Genomic DNA, 17511 nt, shown 5'->3' with positions numbered 1-17511 from the left:
ACACACACACACACACACACACACACACACACACACACACACACAGAGTACTCTTAAGTGTGTGCACAGTTACCCCAGTATAAAAGTACTTATACCATTAAAGCTTATTCCTGTATGGGAAGGAGACTAAGATACACCTGTATAAGGATTTTTATGCCAGTATAGCTGCGTCCACACCAGGGGTTGTACCGGTAAAATTAAATTGGTTAAAAAAAAAATCACTTCCATAACTGAAATAGTTATACTAGTATAAAATCTGTGTGTAGACCAGGAAATAGATTGTAAATTCTTTGGGTTAGAGACTGTCTTTCTGTTCTGTGTTTGTCTATGAGGTCCTGGTCCATATCTGAGGCTCCTAGGTGCTACTGAATTACAAATAAATAAATAATAAGATTCCAGGATTGCCACTCTCTCTGTATGTCACTCAGAAGCCTAGAATGTCTGTTGAGTCAGTGTGAAATGATGGACAGCTACAAGCATAGTTGAGAGCTCTTTTCATTTAGAGTATCACCAGGTTCAATCATCACTGGGATTCAGGGTCTGTTACCACCTAATTATTAAGTTCTCAGCCATTCTGACTTCATGAATTACAAGAGTCCTAGACCACTGTGATATCAGAGATAACTCACCCAATCACCACCCTTATTCTACTGCTAATGTGCATGCAACAAATTCATTGGTTGTATGAAGGAGACTGCACAGAAGGTGGATTATCTTCACCTAACTGCCACACCCATGCAACAATACAGGCTTAATAAATAATAACAATAGTAGTAATAATCTTGATTTAGAAAAAAACACAATGCAAAAAAATGTGTTGAGTGAAGTACTCTGAATGTCCAGGGAAGTTTAAAAAGGAACACAAAATAAGCACTTAGATAATTTACAAGCAAATAAATTAACCAGATATCACAAACTAAACATGTCAGCATGCAAATGTCTATTTAATAAAAAAGTTTAAGCACAGCAAGGTAAAAAGAATAAAAAGTTCCTCAAATATGGGAACGAAGGAATGAGACAGTACATCATCTGAACCACTGAAGGTTACCATCTGTCAGAAAGCTCTTTAAAAAAAATTAAATGTTTGCAAGAACAGTACTTTAGTACTATATCTGAGAAAGATATACTTCTTCCCCACAATAGGCATTTGTAATTTAGTGAGAAAAAATATACATGCATTAGTGAACAATCATTAATTTCTTGTGTCATGACTGTGTTGCTTTAGCTTTCTCGGGGAAGATGTGGTTTAAAATTTTCCCCTTTATATTTCAGATTGCCCTTAAATGTTTCCAAATTCCCTGCATTGTATCTATGACAGATGTAAAAACAACAAGGTGTCCAGTGGCACCTTAAAGACTAACAGGTTTATTTGGGCATAATAAATAAATCAGTCTTTAAGGTGCCACTGGACACCTTGTTGTTTTTGTGGATACAGACTAACATGGCTACCCCCTGATATATGACAGATGTGAAACTTACAATTAAGTTTCTACGCATTAGCAGAAAGTCCAATAAAGCCACTAAAGATGTCGTTTTAAATGGTACTCTAAATTATCAGAATATAGAGCAGGGATTGTATTTCTGTTCTAAGAGAATGTCTGACAAAGAAACCAGCCTATCATATAAATTCATTTTGAGTTTGGAAATTTTTTTAGCTTACTTGGCAGATCTCACTGAGACTAAAAATTCAAGCTTGGTCTGAAAAGTGAGAGACAGATCATGAGCTGGTGTAAATCAGTGTAACTTCACTGAAGTCAATGGAGTATGCCAATTCACACCAGCTGAGGATCTGGCCCACTGTATGTAAGCTTCTAAAAGAAACGCTAGCTTTTATAGGATAAAAAATGACAAATAATTCACAATGATGTAAAGTGTGACCATATTTCAAGGCATAAGAACAAGCAGACTTTTTTAAAAAGGTTTCTGGCTTTCATCCTTCTCTCTGGGTTTCTTGACTTCTCTGTGTTTATTATTCACATTCACCCCTCCCCCCCACAATCACTATAAAAGCTTTTAAAACAAACCAACATTCAAACCCAAGCTGCCAACATTCCTACAATTTGAAGCACTTTAACACAGTGTAACATGAGGAAAAATGGATTCCTTTCCGTGGTAGCCATCTTTAAGTGAGTTATAAACATCTTTCAGATCAGCCCGTCGGCAATTCAGTTTCTTGCCACCAAGTTTAGCCTTTACATGTTAGGAATTACACATGTGCATTTCAATGGCAAAATTAGGCCCCTGGATTCAGAACCTTGACTTGTGTTCTCCCAGAAGACTAAAGTGTATCTGATCTCTTAAAAAGCTATTCTTTCCCATTCATCCTCCCCCACCCCCATTCCCAGTGAGGACACACGCACTGCTCACCTAGATAGTGCAGCTCCCAGGACAAAGGCAGCATGTTCCTTTAGCACAGGCTCGGTGCTGTTTAGTCCATTAATCACAAGCTGAAGTCCACCCAAGGAAAGAAAGTCTTTCGCATTGTCCACCTATGAATGAATAGATTCCACACTAATGTAAAACTTAACATGCATCACTTGGGTTCCCATCAAGTTTTCAAGCAGAGTAAATTAGAATAAGAACATCTAAATCAATTTTATCTTTTCCAAATCTATCTGGAATTTTGTTTTGAAAGCTTCTTAAAATTAAAGAAAAAAAATCATGGCTCATAAATCATACACTGCTCCCTGTGAGCATCACATTCCACACTTCCAGAAACAATATACGCTGACAGGTGGCTATTATCAAATATACAACGCATCACTGAGAATTCAAATAATTTGATTAGCTATCAAAACTTTCCCCTGACACATGTGTTGTTAACTCAGGGAACCTGACACTGTCAAAACAAAGTAAATTCTCACTTATTCTCACTCTAGAAGGCCATTATTGGGAACATAGGGAATTGTATGTTATACATATACACAAAGTGAGCTATAATTGGCAGTCTTGAAGTATTAGAAATAATTGTCAAGCAGCCCGTCAGCAGCAGCAATAATGCACTAACTTCACATTCTAAGCTTCTGGTTAAAGCAAGAGATGGACAAACTATTCCTGACATTCTACATTAATATAGTGCAAGGCACTGTGTTAACTTGAAAGGTAGAAGCCAACCTCGAATTAATGGAGGCTAGCAAGAAACTTTCCTTGGATGCAGGTTATCCCGTAAGTGCCTGCTGCAGGGTTTCTTGTGCCTTCCTCTGAAGCAGCCAATACTTGGCTGACCACTCAGACAGGATTCCAGAGTAGATGAACCAGTGGTCTGATCGTCTATATTCTTACATTCATCTGCTGCACTTTGACTTGAAACAGATTTTGGGCTACCACAGAGGAAAAGGAGGGAAAAATAAATCTGAATCAGCACTAGAAAAGTGCCTGCAAGTAGTTTGCAATTGTTACCTAAAGGGAGAGTCTCAAGCAGTTCAGGCTTATTTAGTGCAAAGTTTAGTGCAGGGGTAGGCAACCTATGGCACGTGTGCCGAAGGCGGCACGCGAGCTGATTTTCAGTGGCACTCACACTGCCCGGGTCCAGGCCACCGGTCCGGGGAGCTCTGGATTTTAATTTAATTTTAAATGAAGCTTCTTAAACGTTTTAAAAACCTTATTTACTTTACATACAACAATAGTTTAGTTATATATTATAGACATAGAAAGAGACCTTCTAAAAACGTTCAAACGTATTACTGGCACGCAAAACCTTAAAATAGAGTGAATAAATGAAGACTCGGCACACCACTTCTGAAAGGTTGCCGACCCCTGGTTTAGTGCTTGTAAATTTAAAAGAAGGATTTTTCAAAAATCTACTAGAGAGAGTAGTCTTCAAGGAATTTTCAAAATTGTTTTGTATATTCATGGAATTTTTTGTTTTTAGAATTCCCACCATTCCCATTTGGTGATGGAGACAGAAACACTGAAAAACAACAAAAAAGAGGACTGTTGCGTCAACAAGGTAAAACTGACCATTTCAGGTTCCCTGCCTAAGCTGACTGAAGTGCTAAAAGTAACAAAATACTCCAAATAGAGTACAACAGAGTTAGCCAATTAGTTTCAGATGTAATAATCTAGATTTTTATTAGTAAAATATTTTTATCTTCACAGTGTCCCTTTAACAAAATTGGTTATGGGTCAGATACTTCAAACAAGATCCTAATCATACAAACACTGATCCATGTGCTTAATATAAGCAGTCCCATTGGCTTCACTGCCTAAATCCTACTGAATCAGGGCTTAGGTTTATATGCATTATCTATAATTCATTATGAGGTGGTACCCAACATTCATTTGGCAATTTACTGCTCCTCAGCAAGAATCAATGGTACCTTGGAGTCCAGTTGTGAGATCATTTATCTTTTGCAGCAACCGTTTTTTCCTAAGTCCTTTTGGATCACATTCTTCTAACTTTTCTATAAACCTGACCTCATGTATCTCCTTGCCTTTCTCTGAGTCAACCCTCCTTTAGTTATCGTAACTGCAATATAAATCTAATCTAATCTCCTTGATTATGCCCAATCACCGTAATATTTAACAATATTTAAAACTAGAAATATCAAGTCTCTCTCAGTCTGTAGGAGCAATAGATTGGTTAGTTTACACTTTGCAGATATGTCTATATGAAGAGCTTAATGAGGGAAAGCCAAGTCAAAAACCATGAGTTTTGCATTTAGTACTGATCACAGTGAGGTCAGTCATCATTCTACTCTCACCTGGGCGCGAGTCCCATAGTCTAGCTCCAGTTCCCGTGAAAGGTCTCCCAGTCACAAGACTGGAGTATAAATTGTAAAAACGATATAAAAACTTTTTAAAAAAATGTTTTAACCTTATTTTGTTTCTTGGCATCTGTTGTGAAAACTGCTACTTCTCACATTTTTTTTTTAAAGCACATAAGCATTAACCAGGGGTTCTCAAACTGGGGGTCAGGACCCCTCATTGAGTCGCAAGGTTATTACATGGTGGGTCACGAGCTGTCAACCTCTGCCCCAAACCCCTCTTTGCCTCCAGCATTTATAATGGTGTTAAATATATAAAAAAGTGTTTTTAATTTATAAGGGGGGGTCGCACTCAGAGGCTTGGTACGTGAAAGGGGTCACCAGTAAAAAAGTTTGAGAGCCACAGCATTAACCTCCCTGCGGAGCTGGGAATGCATTGCTGAGCAATGTATGCAGTGTTGTTATTGCAAATGCTTAGCTCCAGCCCATTGAAAACAGCAGAGAAGAAAGCCCAAGATCAAACGAGCACTCATTCAAGCAAGCATGCGGCCGAGGTGGGGGTATGGGAGACAAGTAAATATGACAGCAGTCACAGAGGGAGCAGCTTTAAATTGGGAGAGAGAGAGAGAGAAAATGGAGAGAGAGGAAATATTAGAAACGGGAAAAAAGAAGACTGTCAATAAGACAGAAAGGAGAGGAAATTAACACCGTGAAATGGTGTTGCAGTTCTGAAGGGGAAAGGAAGAAAAAGACAAAGAAAGAAGAGTAAATAATCTGAGAGAGAAAAATGAGACTGCAAACTATGAAAAGGGGCCTGGGCTCTGTGTGCACTGGGGTGTAAACACTCTGGGCTCTGTTTATAAAGGAGTTATGCTCTGTTTTCTTTATACTTGCTTTGTTTTTTGCATGTTACAGATAACAGCACAGCATTCTCGGTCTCTCCACAGCTGCCCCAAACACAGTAAGCTGAATCCTGATTAGCATAGGGGCCAACTGATTCTGGCAAAATAAGAGCTGGAGAAGACCTGTGACCCTGAGCTGATTCTCTGTGAAAGATCAAGTTGGGTAAGTCTCCCAATCCAGTCCTTCCCCCACCCAATCCAGTCCCTGACACTTTACCACTGCTTCCTCAGCACATCCAGTGGCTTCTCTGCTAGATTCTGAAGGACCAATCACTGCTTATGTGCCAGCAATCTGGGACTTCCCCATGACTTGCTCCTCAGAGTAGACAGTAATACTCTGCTAGGAAACTTCAGAGTACAAAAGATTTTCCACTCCAGGGCTTCCCATCAACAGTACACTTCGCATTCTGAGGACTGAGGAGCCAGTACAGGATAGCACACAAGAGCTGGAGTATTAGCATTAGTGGTGCAGTAGGGTCTAACTTGGAGGTCCACCACCTTGTAAAGAAGACGGAATGGAGCCAACGTTTTTCCTCAATAGGTCTGTGTAGCCTTGGCTTCTTGCTTTCTACACTCTTCTGTAATGTCCTGTTAAGGATTGCTACTCAGATCCATCGGCCTGCATTGGTGTAACTGAGTCACAGGACAGAGAACTCCTGACATTCTTTTTTGTGTTATGCTCCAGGAGCGTATTTGGCTGTCCTTCAGTAATTACACTAAGCAAGTGTTGCTAAAGTTATTATTAAATAGAGATAACATCCAGGGGGCACTCAACTAGCTGGAGGAAGAAAGAGGAGAAAGAGTTATGCCTACTGAAGGGCAGGTAATATTTCTTATCAGCTGCCTGTGGGACATGGAGGGACTGCCCATAAATCTGCAGCTATCCTCCATTCATATTACAGCTTCCCCTCCATTTTCTCTCTTCTAGTAGTTCAGAGTCCCACCTGTTTGTGTTTGGGTATGATTCCCTTCACCATTCTGATCCTACAGAACAGGAAGCAGTGAGCACTTACCATCTACACTAGCATTTCTGAATCGCAGGGATTGAACTTGGTTCCCCCTGATCCTGGAGCGTATATAACCAGCAGTTAGGGCATTGGCAGTCCAAGTTTATTCTTTGAGTAAGTCAGGTGCACATGGCAGCAAAAGTATTGCAAGGAAAGAGAGTGCCAAAGTTTGCCACTCTGTGAATGTCTGTGAGAAAGATTCAGTATGGGAATAGGAGATGAAAAGCTCTGGAAATAATACTTTGAAAGAGATTTTTCTTTTGCAGGAAGCTTGGCAGATGGACTTTGCTTCTCATCAGGCCATTTTTTTCTAGCTTCTCACAAAAACTGTTTTTTAAATGCATTTCATGCTAGTGAAAGGTGCCAGATTAACATCTCTGGAGACTGAACTCCCCAGAGAAGGTTCAGCACTGAGAACAGCAGTGGAAGCTTCCCCATATTTGCCTCTGTCAATCTGCTTCAAACTAAACCTGACATCTGCGTGTGATATAAGAGGGTACTTTTTTCTCTACAAGGTCCATTCTGGCCTCGGTCTCTGCACCGAGACTGTTCACAAGAAAGCAAATAGGTGCTGAAAATTATTTCTGGGACATGGGCATCTGTTTACTGGGAACAAACTCATTTCACCTACCATCAGACAGCTGTTTGGTGGCCAAAAAATTCTGGTCACTTGTGGGCCCACATCCCATTTCTAAGTCGCTCTGAGCTAAAAGATGGGTTTTCTGTATGTGTGCGCGCATGCCTGGGTTATCTTTCTTGATATAGTGGCTTTCTGTATGGAGAAGTGTGAGGAGAGATAATCATGAAGGGTGACCAGATAGCAAGTATGAAAAAAATTGGGACACTTCTTTTTTCTGTAGTGGAGGGGCATAGTTGTGTATATAAAAGACAAAGCCCCTCATATCAGGATGGTCCCGATAATACCAGAACATCTGATCACCCTAGTCACACAGGACAACAGATGCCTTTCATGTAATAATAAAAGAATAATAATTTTACTTATATTTATGAAGTACCCATCCCTGTACCCTGCAAGGCATTCAGGGCACTGACTAATAATTTCAACAATAAAAATATAGACTCAAATGGCAAATAAAACCCATCTTCATCAACCACAGGCAAAAAGATAGATACATACAGAGGGCTGAGAGCACAATCGCAAATTGTGAAAACTTGGCCTCTACGTAAATAGCGATTATGTTTTATCAGTTTAGAATAATAATGTATTAGAAATGCAGATATAAAATAAGCCTGCAGTGGTCCTGTGAAATCACTTATTGTCCTCGGATTGCCATAATTAATTTGTATTATCTGATACTGAAAAGAAGAATAAAACCGCATTTATGATACCATATTCCCTGGATTTTACACAGCAGCTGTTAATGTTTTTTTGTTACCTCACCTGATGAACATAATATTCCAGGTCGTACAGTGCTGCTACTTTCTCATCCAGAGTAGAAGTAGAGCTGTTGAATTTGTTGATTAATTTAACCATAACTTCAAAATCAGTTTCTATCTTCATATTGAGTTTTTCAAACTCCTTCTTCAGCTCTTCTATGGGACGAAACCTTTGTCTCACATCTTCCAGATTAGCCTTGGAAATGAGAGAAGTAAAACCAAAGGAAATACAGATGATAAAACAGTGGATTGGGGGAGTACATCATCCTAAAGGTACACCCCAGCCTACAGACAACTTAAAAGTGGAATTTGACCTTCAGTGAGTTTGAGAGCCTTGATTTAGAGATTTAGGGAGAGATTTTTAAGGTATTTAGGCACCTAAAGATGCAAATAGGCGCTCAGTGTGATTTTCAAAAGTGTATAGATACCTAACTCCAACTGAAATCAGGGGGGAATTTGAGATTTTGAAAATTCCACTAAGTTTCTATCTGCATCTTTAGGTGCCTAAATACCTTTAAAATCTGGCCCTTAGATACTAATATGAAGAGAGAAGAAATTACCTCATAGCTTTGTCTGCACCTACCATTCTATATCATCTCTCTATCCCCTTCCTACACACCATTCAAGATTAAGCAAAATAAAAAAGCATTACTCTTGATATGCCATAAAGCTAAAAGTGCCACAATACTTAAATCCATTCAATACTAACATCATCGTCATCTTGTCACATTTTTATACAGTGACTTTCACCCCAAAGGCTCCAAAATGACAAATACCAGAATCACTTCACCAACCACTAAAATGCAGGCACCTAGCATATGCGCAGGAAGGCAGCAGCTATTTAAGAGCATCCAGCAATCTTGCATAACAGTTTAGGACAGGAAATAGAGAGTACTGTATCTAACTGAAACATCAAGGTAATTCCCTAAACTGAATTTGGGCTGGCTGCTGTGATGAAGGCCCTGACTCCTTAAACTCACTTTTAAAAATGGCCAAGAATGTGTTAAATACTCAGGCTGGTGATGTGACAGTGCAATAGAACTCTATTTTATATAGTATCTCTCATACAAACAATACCCTCTAAAGTTTTGCAGAGTTCAGTAACAGCAGAGCGTGAGAATATAAAAGTTACATGTGGAAGGTAAGAAAGAAGAGAGATACTTTCAGCTGAGATATGAAAGGAGATGAGAAGTGAACAAGGTGGAGAGATTCAGGTAAGTTGTTCCAGGTAGCGTTAAACTGTGTGGAGGGACACAGTTGAAACTTCTGATATATAGATAAAACCAGAAAGGAAGCGGAGAAAAAAGACTAATGTGAGATACGTTGAAGCGTGGCCAGCAAGATTATGAAAAAAAGGAAGACCATTCCAGGGTCCACTTCAGAATGAACAGAGATATCAGAGAATGGAAATGATGTGATCACTTGTCTTTGTATGGAAGAGAATTGTGTGAGAGGATCTGAGCCCAAAAGATTTTCAGTTTCATTGCTCATTCCAACCTAACATACACTAGTATTAAACACACACTTTATGGTTCATGCGAAAGAAATCCGTGAGCTCAAGCTGTCAAAGAGAACAATTTAGGGATGAAAGTTAAATCACTGTCAATCTAATGGTAGCTGTACAATTTGTGCTACTGTTTGCTTTGGTTAAATTGCTATATACACTGTATGGAAATTCAGAACACTACCCCCATTCCTCCCAACAAAGGGAAATGAGCAATAGAGTTATAGAGCAAAGTTCATCCTTGGTATTAAGTCAACTCTACTTCAGTGGAGTTACCCCAGGGATGAATTTGGTCCTTGCAGCAGTAAATGATGTAAAATGGAGTATTTTACATCCATTAGATGTAGCTGTTTTTAGCCCAGTTGTTGACATATCTATTAAAATAGTTTTTGAAGGACATGGTGTGACCCTAGGATCCCCTCAATGGCAAAAGGTTCAGTACTCTGTGTGAGCAACTCCTATCAGGCCTGACAAACGCACTATACCCAACACACTGCTTTCGTAGTACTTATCCAACAAGTGCCTAGTAAGGTATCAAATGAAAGCCAATGATAAACTGGTCATCAATATAACTAAGAAATGCATGCACTGACACTCTATAAGGAAATGTGTACATATATACACTGAAATTATGTTTTAAAGCAGGGGTCTCAAACATGCGGCCCGTGGATTTCCTGCGGCCCGCCAAGTGGCCCGCGGCCCCCCCGTCCCCCGGCCTACCTCCAGGCCAGGGGTGGGCAAACTACACCCGTGGGATTGCCCCCCTCGAGCCCCGCGCCGCTCCCTGAAGCAGCTGGCATCACATCCCTGCGGCCGGGGGGGAGCAGAGAGCTCCGTGTGTTGCCCTGGTTTCCAGGCACCGCCCCCCCACCGCAGCTCCCATTGGCCGGGAATGGGGAACCGCGGCCAATGGAAGCTTCGGGGGAGGTACCTGGAGGAGCGGCAAGCAGTGCGCCGAGCCCTGCATCCCCCTCCCCCAGGGGCCGCAGGGACATGGTTCCAACTGCTTCGCGGAGCGGGAGTGGGGCCAGGGCCAGGACAGGCAGGCAGCCTGCCCTGGCCCCAGTGTGCACTGCTGCCACCCCAGAGCCACTTTAGTAAGCAGCTCCGAGCCAGAGCCCGAAGTCCTCCTGCACCCTGCCCCCCAACTCCCTGCCCTGAGCCCTCTGCCTGCACCCCAATCCCCTGCCCTGAGCCCCCGCTGCATCCCACATCCCTCCTGCACCCCAACTCCCTGCCCTGAGTCCCCTAATGCACCCCACACCCAACCCCCTGCCCTGAGCCCCCCTGCCTGCACTCCCAACCCCCTGCTGCACCCCAACCCCCTGCCCTGATCCCCTGCTGCATCCCACACCCCTGCTGCACCCCACCCCCCTGCCCTGAGCCTCCTGCCTGAACCCCAACCCTCTGCCACACCCCTCCTGCACCCTGCACCCTGACCCCTTGCCGCAACCCTCACCCCTCCTGCACCCCAGACCCCAATTCCCTGCCCTGAGCCCCCTGCCGTACCCTGCATACCTCCTGCACTCCCTGTCCTGAGCCCCCTGCCGCACCCTGCACCTCAACTCACTGCCCTGAGCCCCCGCCACACCCCTCCTGCACCCTCTGGGGGCAGGGAGGGGGCAGAGTTGGGGTGGGGACTTCAGGGAAGGGGTTGGAATGGGGACAGGGAAGGGGTGGGAAGAGGCGGGGCAGGGGCGGGGCCTCATGGAAGGGGTGGAGTGGGGGCAGGGCCGGGGGCAGCGAGGGGGTGTGTGTCAGTGATGCAGCCCTTGGGCCAATGAACTCGTCCTCATGTGGCCCTCCTGGTCATTTGAGTTTGAGACCCCTGTTTTAAAGTCTGTTACAAGGCAGAGTGAACAAACAGGGCTTCTGCCAGACAAAAGCATGTCTATTCACCTATCCCGGTTGCTGATGTAAATTAAGCATTCTAAAGCCAACACAATGGAACCTCTATTTGCATGTGAAGTTAACAGGAAAAATAGGTTGAAAAGAGGGATGTGAACCCAACAGGGGGAACACACGGGAGAACAAGCAATGGGGAAGAAGAGACTGGTGGTGTTGGGGCACTTCAAAAGGGGCATTTCAAGGTTTACTGGACTGTAAGAAAGAAAGTTATAGATATGTATGGTATATCTGTATTTCCAAACTTGTGATGTTTCTGGGTGACACCCCCAGACAGACTGGCATCAGCACTGCCTAACCTGTTTGATGGCCCATCAAGGATCATAAACTGTACAATGAACCCATTGAAAGGAACCAGGGAAGACATCTTATGAGTCAGCAAACCATGTGGTATGCCTGTGGACAGAGAACTCTAAGGCTTCCATGCCATGTACTGTGAAGCTTGTGTTTGGGACAAAGGAAGTACAAGCCGCATGGCAAAAGAATATAAAAGACAGCTGCTTCATCTCCATTTTGTCTTCAATCCTGTTTCTTACTTCTGGAGTAACTTTTCTACAAAAAAATGGTTACCTACCTTTTTGTAACTATTGTTCTTCCAGATGTGTTGCTCATGTCCATTCCACCATGTGCAAGGCCGTCCCTAGAGATTGTGGTGCCCTACGCAGCCCCACTGCGGGGGGGCCGGCCCCGGGCCTCCGAGGTAGGGGGAGTGTCCCACTCCCAGGGCTCCACGGGGGAGAGGGGGGCTGCGCCCAAGGGCTTTGGGAGGCAGGAGCACCCAGTGCAGGAAGGCAGCAGGAGTCAGGCCCGTCCCCGCACTCACGGGGCGGCGGGAAGTGGAGCGACCCGGCCTCAGCCTGCTCCACTCTGCTCCCAGGTTTGAGAGAAGGCGGGGGGGGGGAGAGAGAACAACCCCCCAGCACTCACCAGCGGCGCAGCTGGGAGCCTGCATAGCAGAGCGGGCTGGGGCTGGGTCGCTCCAGTTCCCGCTGCCCGGTGAGTGCAGGGCAGGCCCGACCCCAACCCCTGCTGCAGTCCCCCAGGACCCATAGCTCAGGGGATGGGGTTTGGGTGGGAAGGGGTGGAGTGGGGGTAGGGCAGGGGCAGGGGCAGGAAGAGGCGGGGCGGAGCAGGGGCTGAGGGGAAAAGGGTGAGGCAGGGGCGGAGGCAGCTTTCCTGGGCCTTGTTGTGCGCAGCCCATGAGGGGCCAGCTCAGCCGTCCGGGGGATCGGGCTGGCCGCTGGAGCTGGATGCAGCACGCAGCTGCGTAAGGCACCAGGAAATTTGGTGCCCCAAATTTCCTGGTGCCCTATGCAGCTGCGTAGTTTGCGTATGGGTATGGACGGCCTTGTCCACGTGCACAGTTGTCTGAGATTTCTGCCCATGCCCTGGAGTGGTGCTCCCATGCCGCGTTATATCAGGCACCGCCGGCTCTGCACCCTCTCAGTTCCTCGTGCCGGCAACTCCGACAGAGGGTTAGAAGAGCAGGAAGAATGGACATGAACACATCTGGAACAACAACATTTACTAAAAGGTAGGTAACCGTTTTTTCTTCTTCAAGTGCTTGCTCATGTCGATTCCATTTTAGGTGACTCACAAGCAGCATCCACGGAGGTGGGCTCGGAGTTCATAGCTTAGCGGCTTGCAGTACTGCCCTACCGAAGCCAGCATCGTCCCGGGCCTGCTGGGTCAAGGCATAATGGGACATAAAAGTGTTGACAGATGACCAGGTGGCCACTCTACAGATGTCCTGGATAAGCACATGGGCCAGAAAGGCTGCTGAAGAGGCCTGCGTCCTGGTAGAGTGGGCGGTGACAATCGCCGGGGTGGCACCTTCGCTTAGTCGTAGCAGAAGCAAATGCAGGGAGTGATCCAAGAAGAAATTCTTTGAGTGGATACAGGGCAACCTTTCATTCTGACGGCCAAAGCAACGAATAATTGCATCGACTTACGGAATGGCTTGGTCCTGTCAGTGTAGAAGGCCAGAGCCCTTCTGATGTCCAGGGCATGTAGCCTGCACTCCTCCTCCGATCTATGTGGCATTGGAAAGAAGATTGGTAAGTAAATGTCCTGGCTCGAGTGAATCTGAGAGACTGTCTTGAGAAAAAATGCTGGGTGTGGCCTTAGTTGGACCTTGTCCGTGTAGAAGACCGTGTAAGGCGGCTCCAAGGTGAGCACTCAAATCTCAGATACCCAGCAGGCCGATGTCACTGCGACCAGGAGGAGGAGGGAACAGGAAGCCAGTGGCTCGAAGGGAGGACCCACAAGCTGTGACAGCACCAGATTCAAGTCCCACGGAGGGACCAGATCCCTGACATGCAGGTAGAGGCGTTCCAAGCCCTCAAGGAATCTGGCCATGATATCCTGAGCAAAAATCAACCTGCTGAGATGGCCGCAAGATGGACCTTAATCAATGAGAGGGACAAGTCATGGAGCTTGAGGTGCAGGAGATAGTCCAGAATAAGCTGCAGTGAAGCCCACTCAGGATGAACACCTTTGTCTGCAATCCAGCAGGTGAACTGTTTCCACTTGGCCATGTAGGTTGCCCTGGTGGAAAGCTTCCTACTTCCCAGCAGAACACGCTGAACCTCAGCCGAGCACTACTGCTCTTGCACGTTTAGCCATGCAGCAGCCAAGCAGTCAGATGTAACACCGCCAGGTTGAGGTGCAGAGGACTGAGGTTCTGGGACAACAGATCTGACCGGAGCGGTAGCTGGAACGGGATTGCCACTGAGAGGTCCATCAGAATGCTGAACCAGTGTTGGCGCAGCCACGCCGGCACTGTGAGGATGACGCTCACCCTGTCCTGTTTGATTTTCGTGAGGACCCTATGTAGTAACGACACCAGAGGGAAGGCGTACATCAGAGCCACCGACCACGGGAGCAAAAAGGCGTCTGACAGGGATCCTCTGTCCATACCCCAATCAAGCAGAAGACGTGGCATTTCCTGTTCTGCCGGGACGTGAACAGGTCTACCCAGGGAGTTCCCCACCTGCAGAAGATGGAACTGGCCACCTCTGGATGAAGGGACCACTCGTGGCAAGATGAGAACGTCCTGCTGAAGCCATCTGCCAAAGCCTTCTTGGTTCCTGGAAGGTGAGCAGCTACAAGATGGATGTTGTGCTGCAGACAGAAGTCCCAGAGCCAGAGGGCTTCCTGGCAGAGGACAAATGACCTGGCTCCACCCTGCCTGTTGATATAGAAGACCGCAGCCGCGTTGTCCATCAGGCCCTGGACTACTCTGCCTTGTATATGAGGTAGAAAGGCTAGGCAGGTTAGTCAAACAGCCTTGAGCTCCCTGACAGTGATATGCAGGGAACGATTGCGACTGGATCAGTGACCTTGAGTATTGACGGTGCCCAGATGGGCTCCCTAACCCAGGTCTGAGGCGTCGGAGACAAGGGTCACTGACAAGGCCAGGGCCGTGAAGGGAACTTCTTCCAACACTGAGTTGGGATACTGCCACCAGAGGAGGGATGACAGGATGCTGTCTGGAATCCTGACTACTCGGTCCACGCTGTGCCAGTTGGGGACATAGACCGACGCCAGCCACACCTGAAGAGGTCTGAGGCGGAGCTAGGCGTGCCTGACCACGTAAGTACCTGTTGCCATGTGGCCCAGCAGCCTCAGACACATGTGGGCAGTGGTGAGCGGGTGGGCCCGCGCCCGCCATGGCCTGGAACCGAGTCTCTGGGAGGAAGGCCCTGGGCCAAGTGGAGTCAAGAACTGCTCTGATGAATTCTATGCATTGTACTGGTGTCAAGGTTGAATTTTTCTCGTTTATTATCAACCCCAGGTTGCGACAGGTGGAACGTTCCAGGTGAACATGTCTCCGCACCTGCTCTGGAGACCGGCCCCTTATCAACCAGTCGTTGAGTTACAGATATATTTGGACTCCCCGATGTCTCACGTAAGCAGCCACTGGTGCTATATACTTTGTGAATACCCTCGGGGCCGACGAGAGACCAAAGGGCATTGCTGTGAATTGGAAATGGCACCAGCCCAATATGAAGCGGAGGAAGCGCCGGTGCCCCGGGAAGATGGAAATATGGAAGTATGCATCCTTTAAATCGAGGGTGCCGTACCAGTCTCCCAGATCCAGGGAGACCATGCAAAACTTCAACTTCTTGAGAGACTTGTTGAGGCAACACAGGTCTAGGATGGATCTGAGGCCCCTTTTTGCCTTCGGAATTAGGAAGTAGCGGGAGTAGAATCCTCTGCCTTCCATGTTCCGAGGAACCTTTTCCACTGCCCCCAAGCGCAGGAGGTTTTTGACCTCCTGAACAAGGAGTTGCTCATGAGAAGGTTCCCAGAAGATGGACGGGGAAGGCGGGTAGGAGGGATGGTTGGCTATAAACTGCAGGGTGTAGACCAAAGCAACCACGTCTAGCACCCAGCAGATGGAAGGGCGGGGTTGGATCCAGTACATTAGCTGGGGTGCCGTCCTCGAGCGCACCCTCAAAATGACTGCTTCTGGCCTCCCTGACTTGTGGGAGGGTCAGGTTGGGCAGCTGGGCGGGAAGGTGATGGGTAACATATCTTAGGCCCTTGAAGCTGGGACAGTGGCGCATGCCCCGCTCGGAGCAAAGTCCCAACTGGGACTCTATTGACTAACTATAACACTATTAACTAACTATCTATAAATTATGTACAACAACAATGAAACCAGCCAAAGGTGCTTCATCCAACTGTCACCGGCAGTAAGAAGGAACAGAGGATGCAGGGCCGGCGGCTTTGGCAGTGCTGAAAAAGATGCCAGCAGCTTTATCGGTGCCATAGCTCCTGAAGTCGGTCTGTCTCAGTGTCCAGAGCCAAGAGACGATGCCGAGGACTGTAGGTCTGCCTGGTTAGGGTCCTTAGACTAGTGTTTCATACCAGTGGTACTCAAACAGGCCCTGGAGCTATGTCCCATCAGAGGATGTTAAGGCGACTAACCTCACAGGGGATTGTGTTCTGATGGGCTGTGGCTCAGAGCGTGAGGAGGAAGCCCATTTCTTCTCATCAGAGCAAGAAAGAGACTACTTTCTCTAAGAGGAATGTGGGGAATTTGGATTGGCGGATGACCTGGCTGCATCCTATTTGCTGGGGAGAGTCTGGGCGGAGGTCCAATGTTGGACTCAGTGATTTTATAGAATAAGAGAATATCAGGGTTGGAAGGGACCTCACGAGGTCATCTAGTCCAACCCCCTGCTCAAAGCAGGACCAATCCCCAGACAGATTTTTTTTTTTACCCCAGTTCCCTAAATGGACCCCTCAAAGATTGAACTCTCAACTCTGGGTTTAGCAGGCCAATACTCAAACCACTGAGCTATCCCCCCTCCATGAGAAAGTCATAACCAAATGTCCCAGTCTCTTCTGGCTCTGGAAGTCAATTCATGGCAGTGGGAACACTTTTGTGGGACATGTCCCTCTCCTGGACAATAATACACTACAGGTGACTATCAGTTACAGGGAAGGCATTCCAGCAAGAGACACTCTTAAAGCTGGGAGATCCAAGCATAAGGGTGACGGAAAAAGCTTCCCAATCTGGAAGGTCAGGAAGCAGGAAAATGAAAACCTAAGCTATGAAGTAACGGTAAAGGTAAAGTTAAAACAAACAAAAAAAAATTTTTTTTTTACAGTATTCCTACTACTTTTCCTTTCCTCTAACTACACTAAAAACTGACAGGTAAGGCACTATCTACTGGGGGGAAAAGGAGAAGTGGTCTTTGCTGCGGATTCCATCCCAGACCAAAGGCCACAGAGATGGAACTGGGGAGCGGTTGGACCACACAGTGCTATATATACACATCCCACTCACAGCGCAATGGGGGAGGTGCACGTGTGGTCCGACAGGCACTGCTGATTAAGATCTCTGATCCCAGGCACAAGGGCTCTGCTGCACCTGCAGTGGTGCACCTATCACTCTAAGAAGAACCTGTTCTTATTATCCTAGCTCTCTCTCTTAAATCTTAATTTTTTTGTAAATATACACTTCTACCTCGATATAACGCTACCCGATATAACACGAATTCTGATACAACGTGGTAAAGCAGTGCTCCGGGGGGGGCGGGGCTGCGCACTCCGGCGGATCAAAGCAAGTTCGATAT

The 17511-nt window shown here is 46.1% G+C and overlaps 1 protein-coding gene across 2 annotated transcripts in view; it reads right to left on the bottom strand.

Annotated features, from left to right (window-relative positions):
* Positions 1 to 17511, bottom strand: part of SIL1 (SIL1 nucleotide exchange factor) — a 184959-nt gene that overhangs the window by 80828 nt on the left and 86620 nt on the right. For both annotated transcript variants that reach the window (XM_024206160.2, XM_026660879.1), the window contains exons 5-6: positions 8018 to 8209; positions 2368 to 2489 (exon numbers count right to left, since the gene is read on the bottom strand). In XM_024206160.2, the coding sequence (XP_024061928.2) occupies positions 2368 to 2489; positions 8018 to 8209 (314 nt within the window). The remainder of the gene's footprint in view (positions 1 to 2367; positions 2490 to 8017; positions 8210 to 17511) is intronic.

This window comes from Terrapene carolina, unplaced genomic scaffold (assembly GCF_002925995.2).
Source record: "Terrapene carolina triunguis isolate 2854851 unplaced genomic scaffold, T_m_triunguis-2.0 Scaffold838, whole genome shotgun sequence".
Lineage (NCBI taxonomy): Eukaryota > Metazoa > Chordata > Testudines > Emydidae > Terrapene > Terrapene triunguis.
The sequence above is the reverse complement of the archived record's forward strand: the minus strand, read 5'-3'. Positions and strand labels throughout refer to the sequence as shown.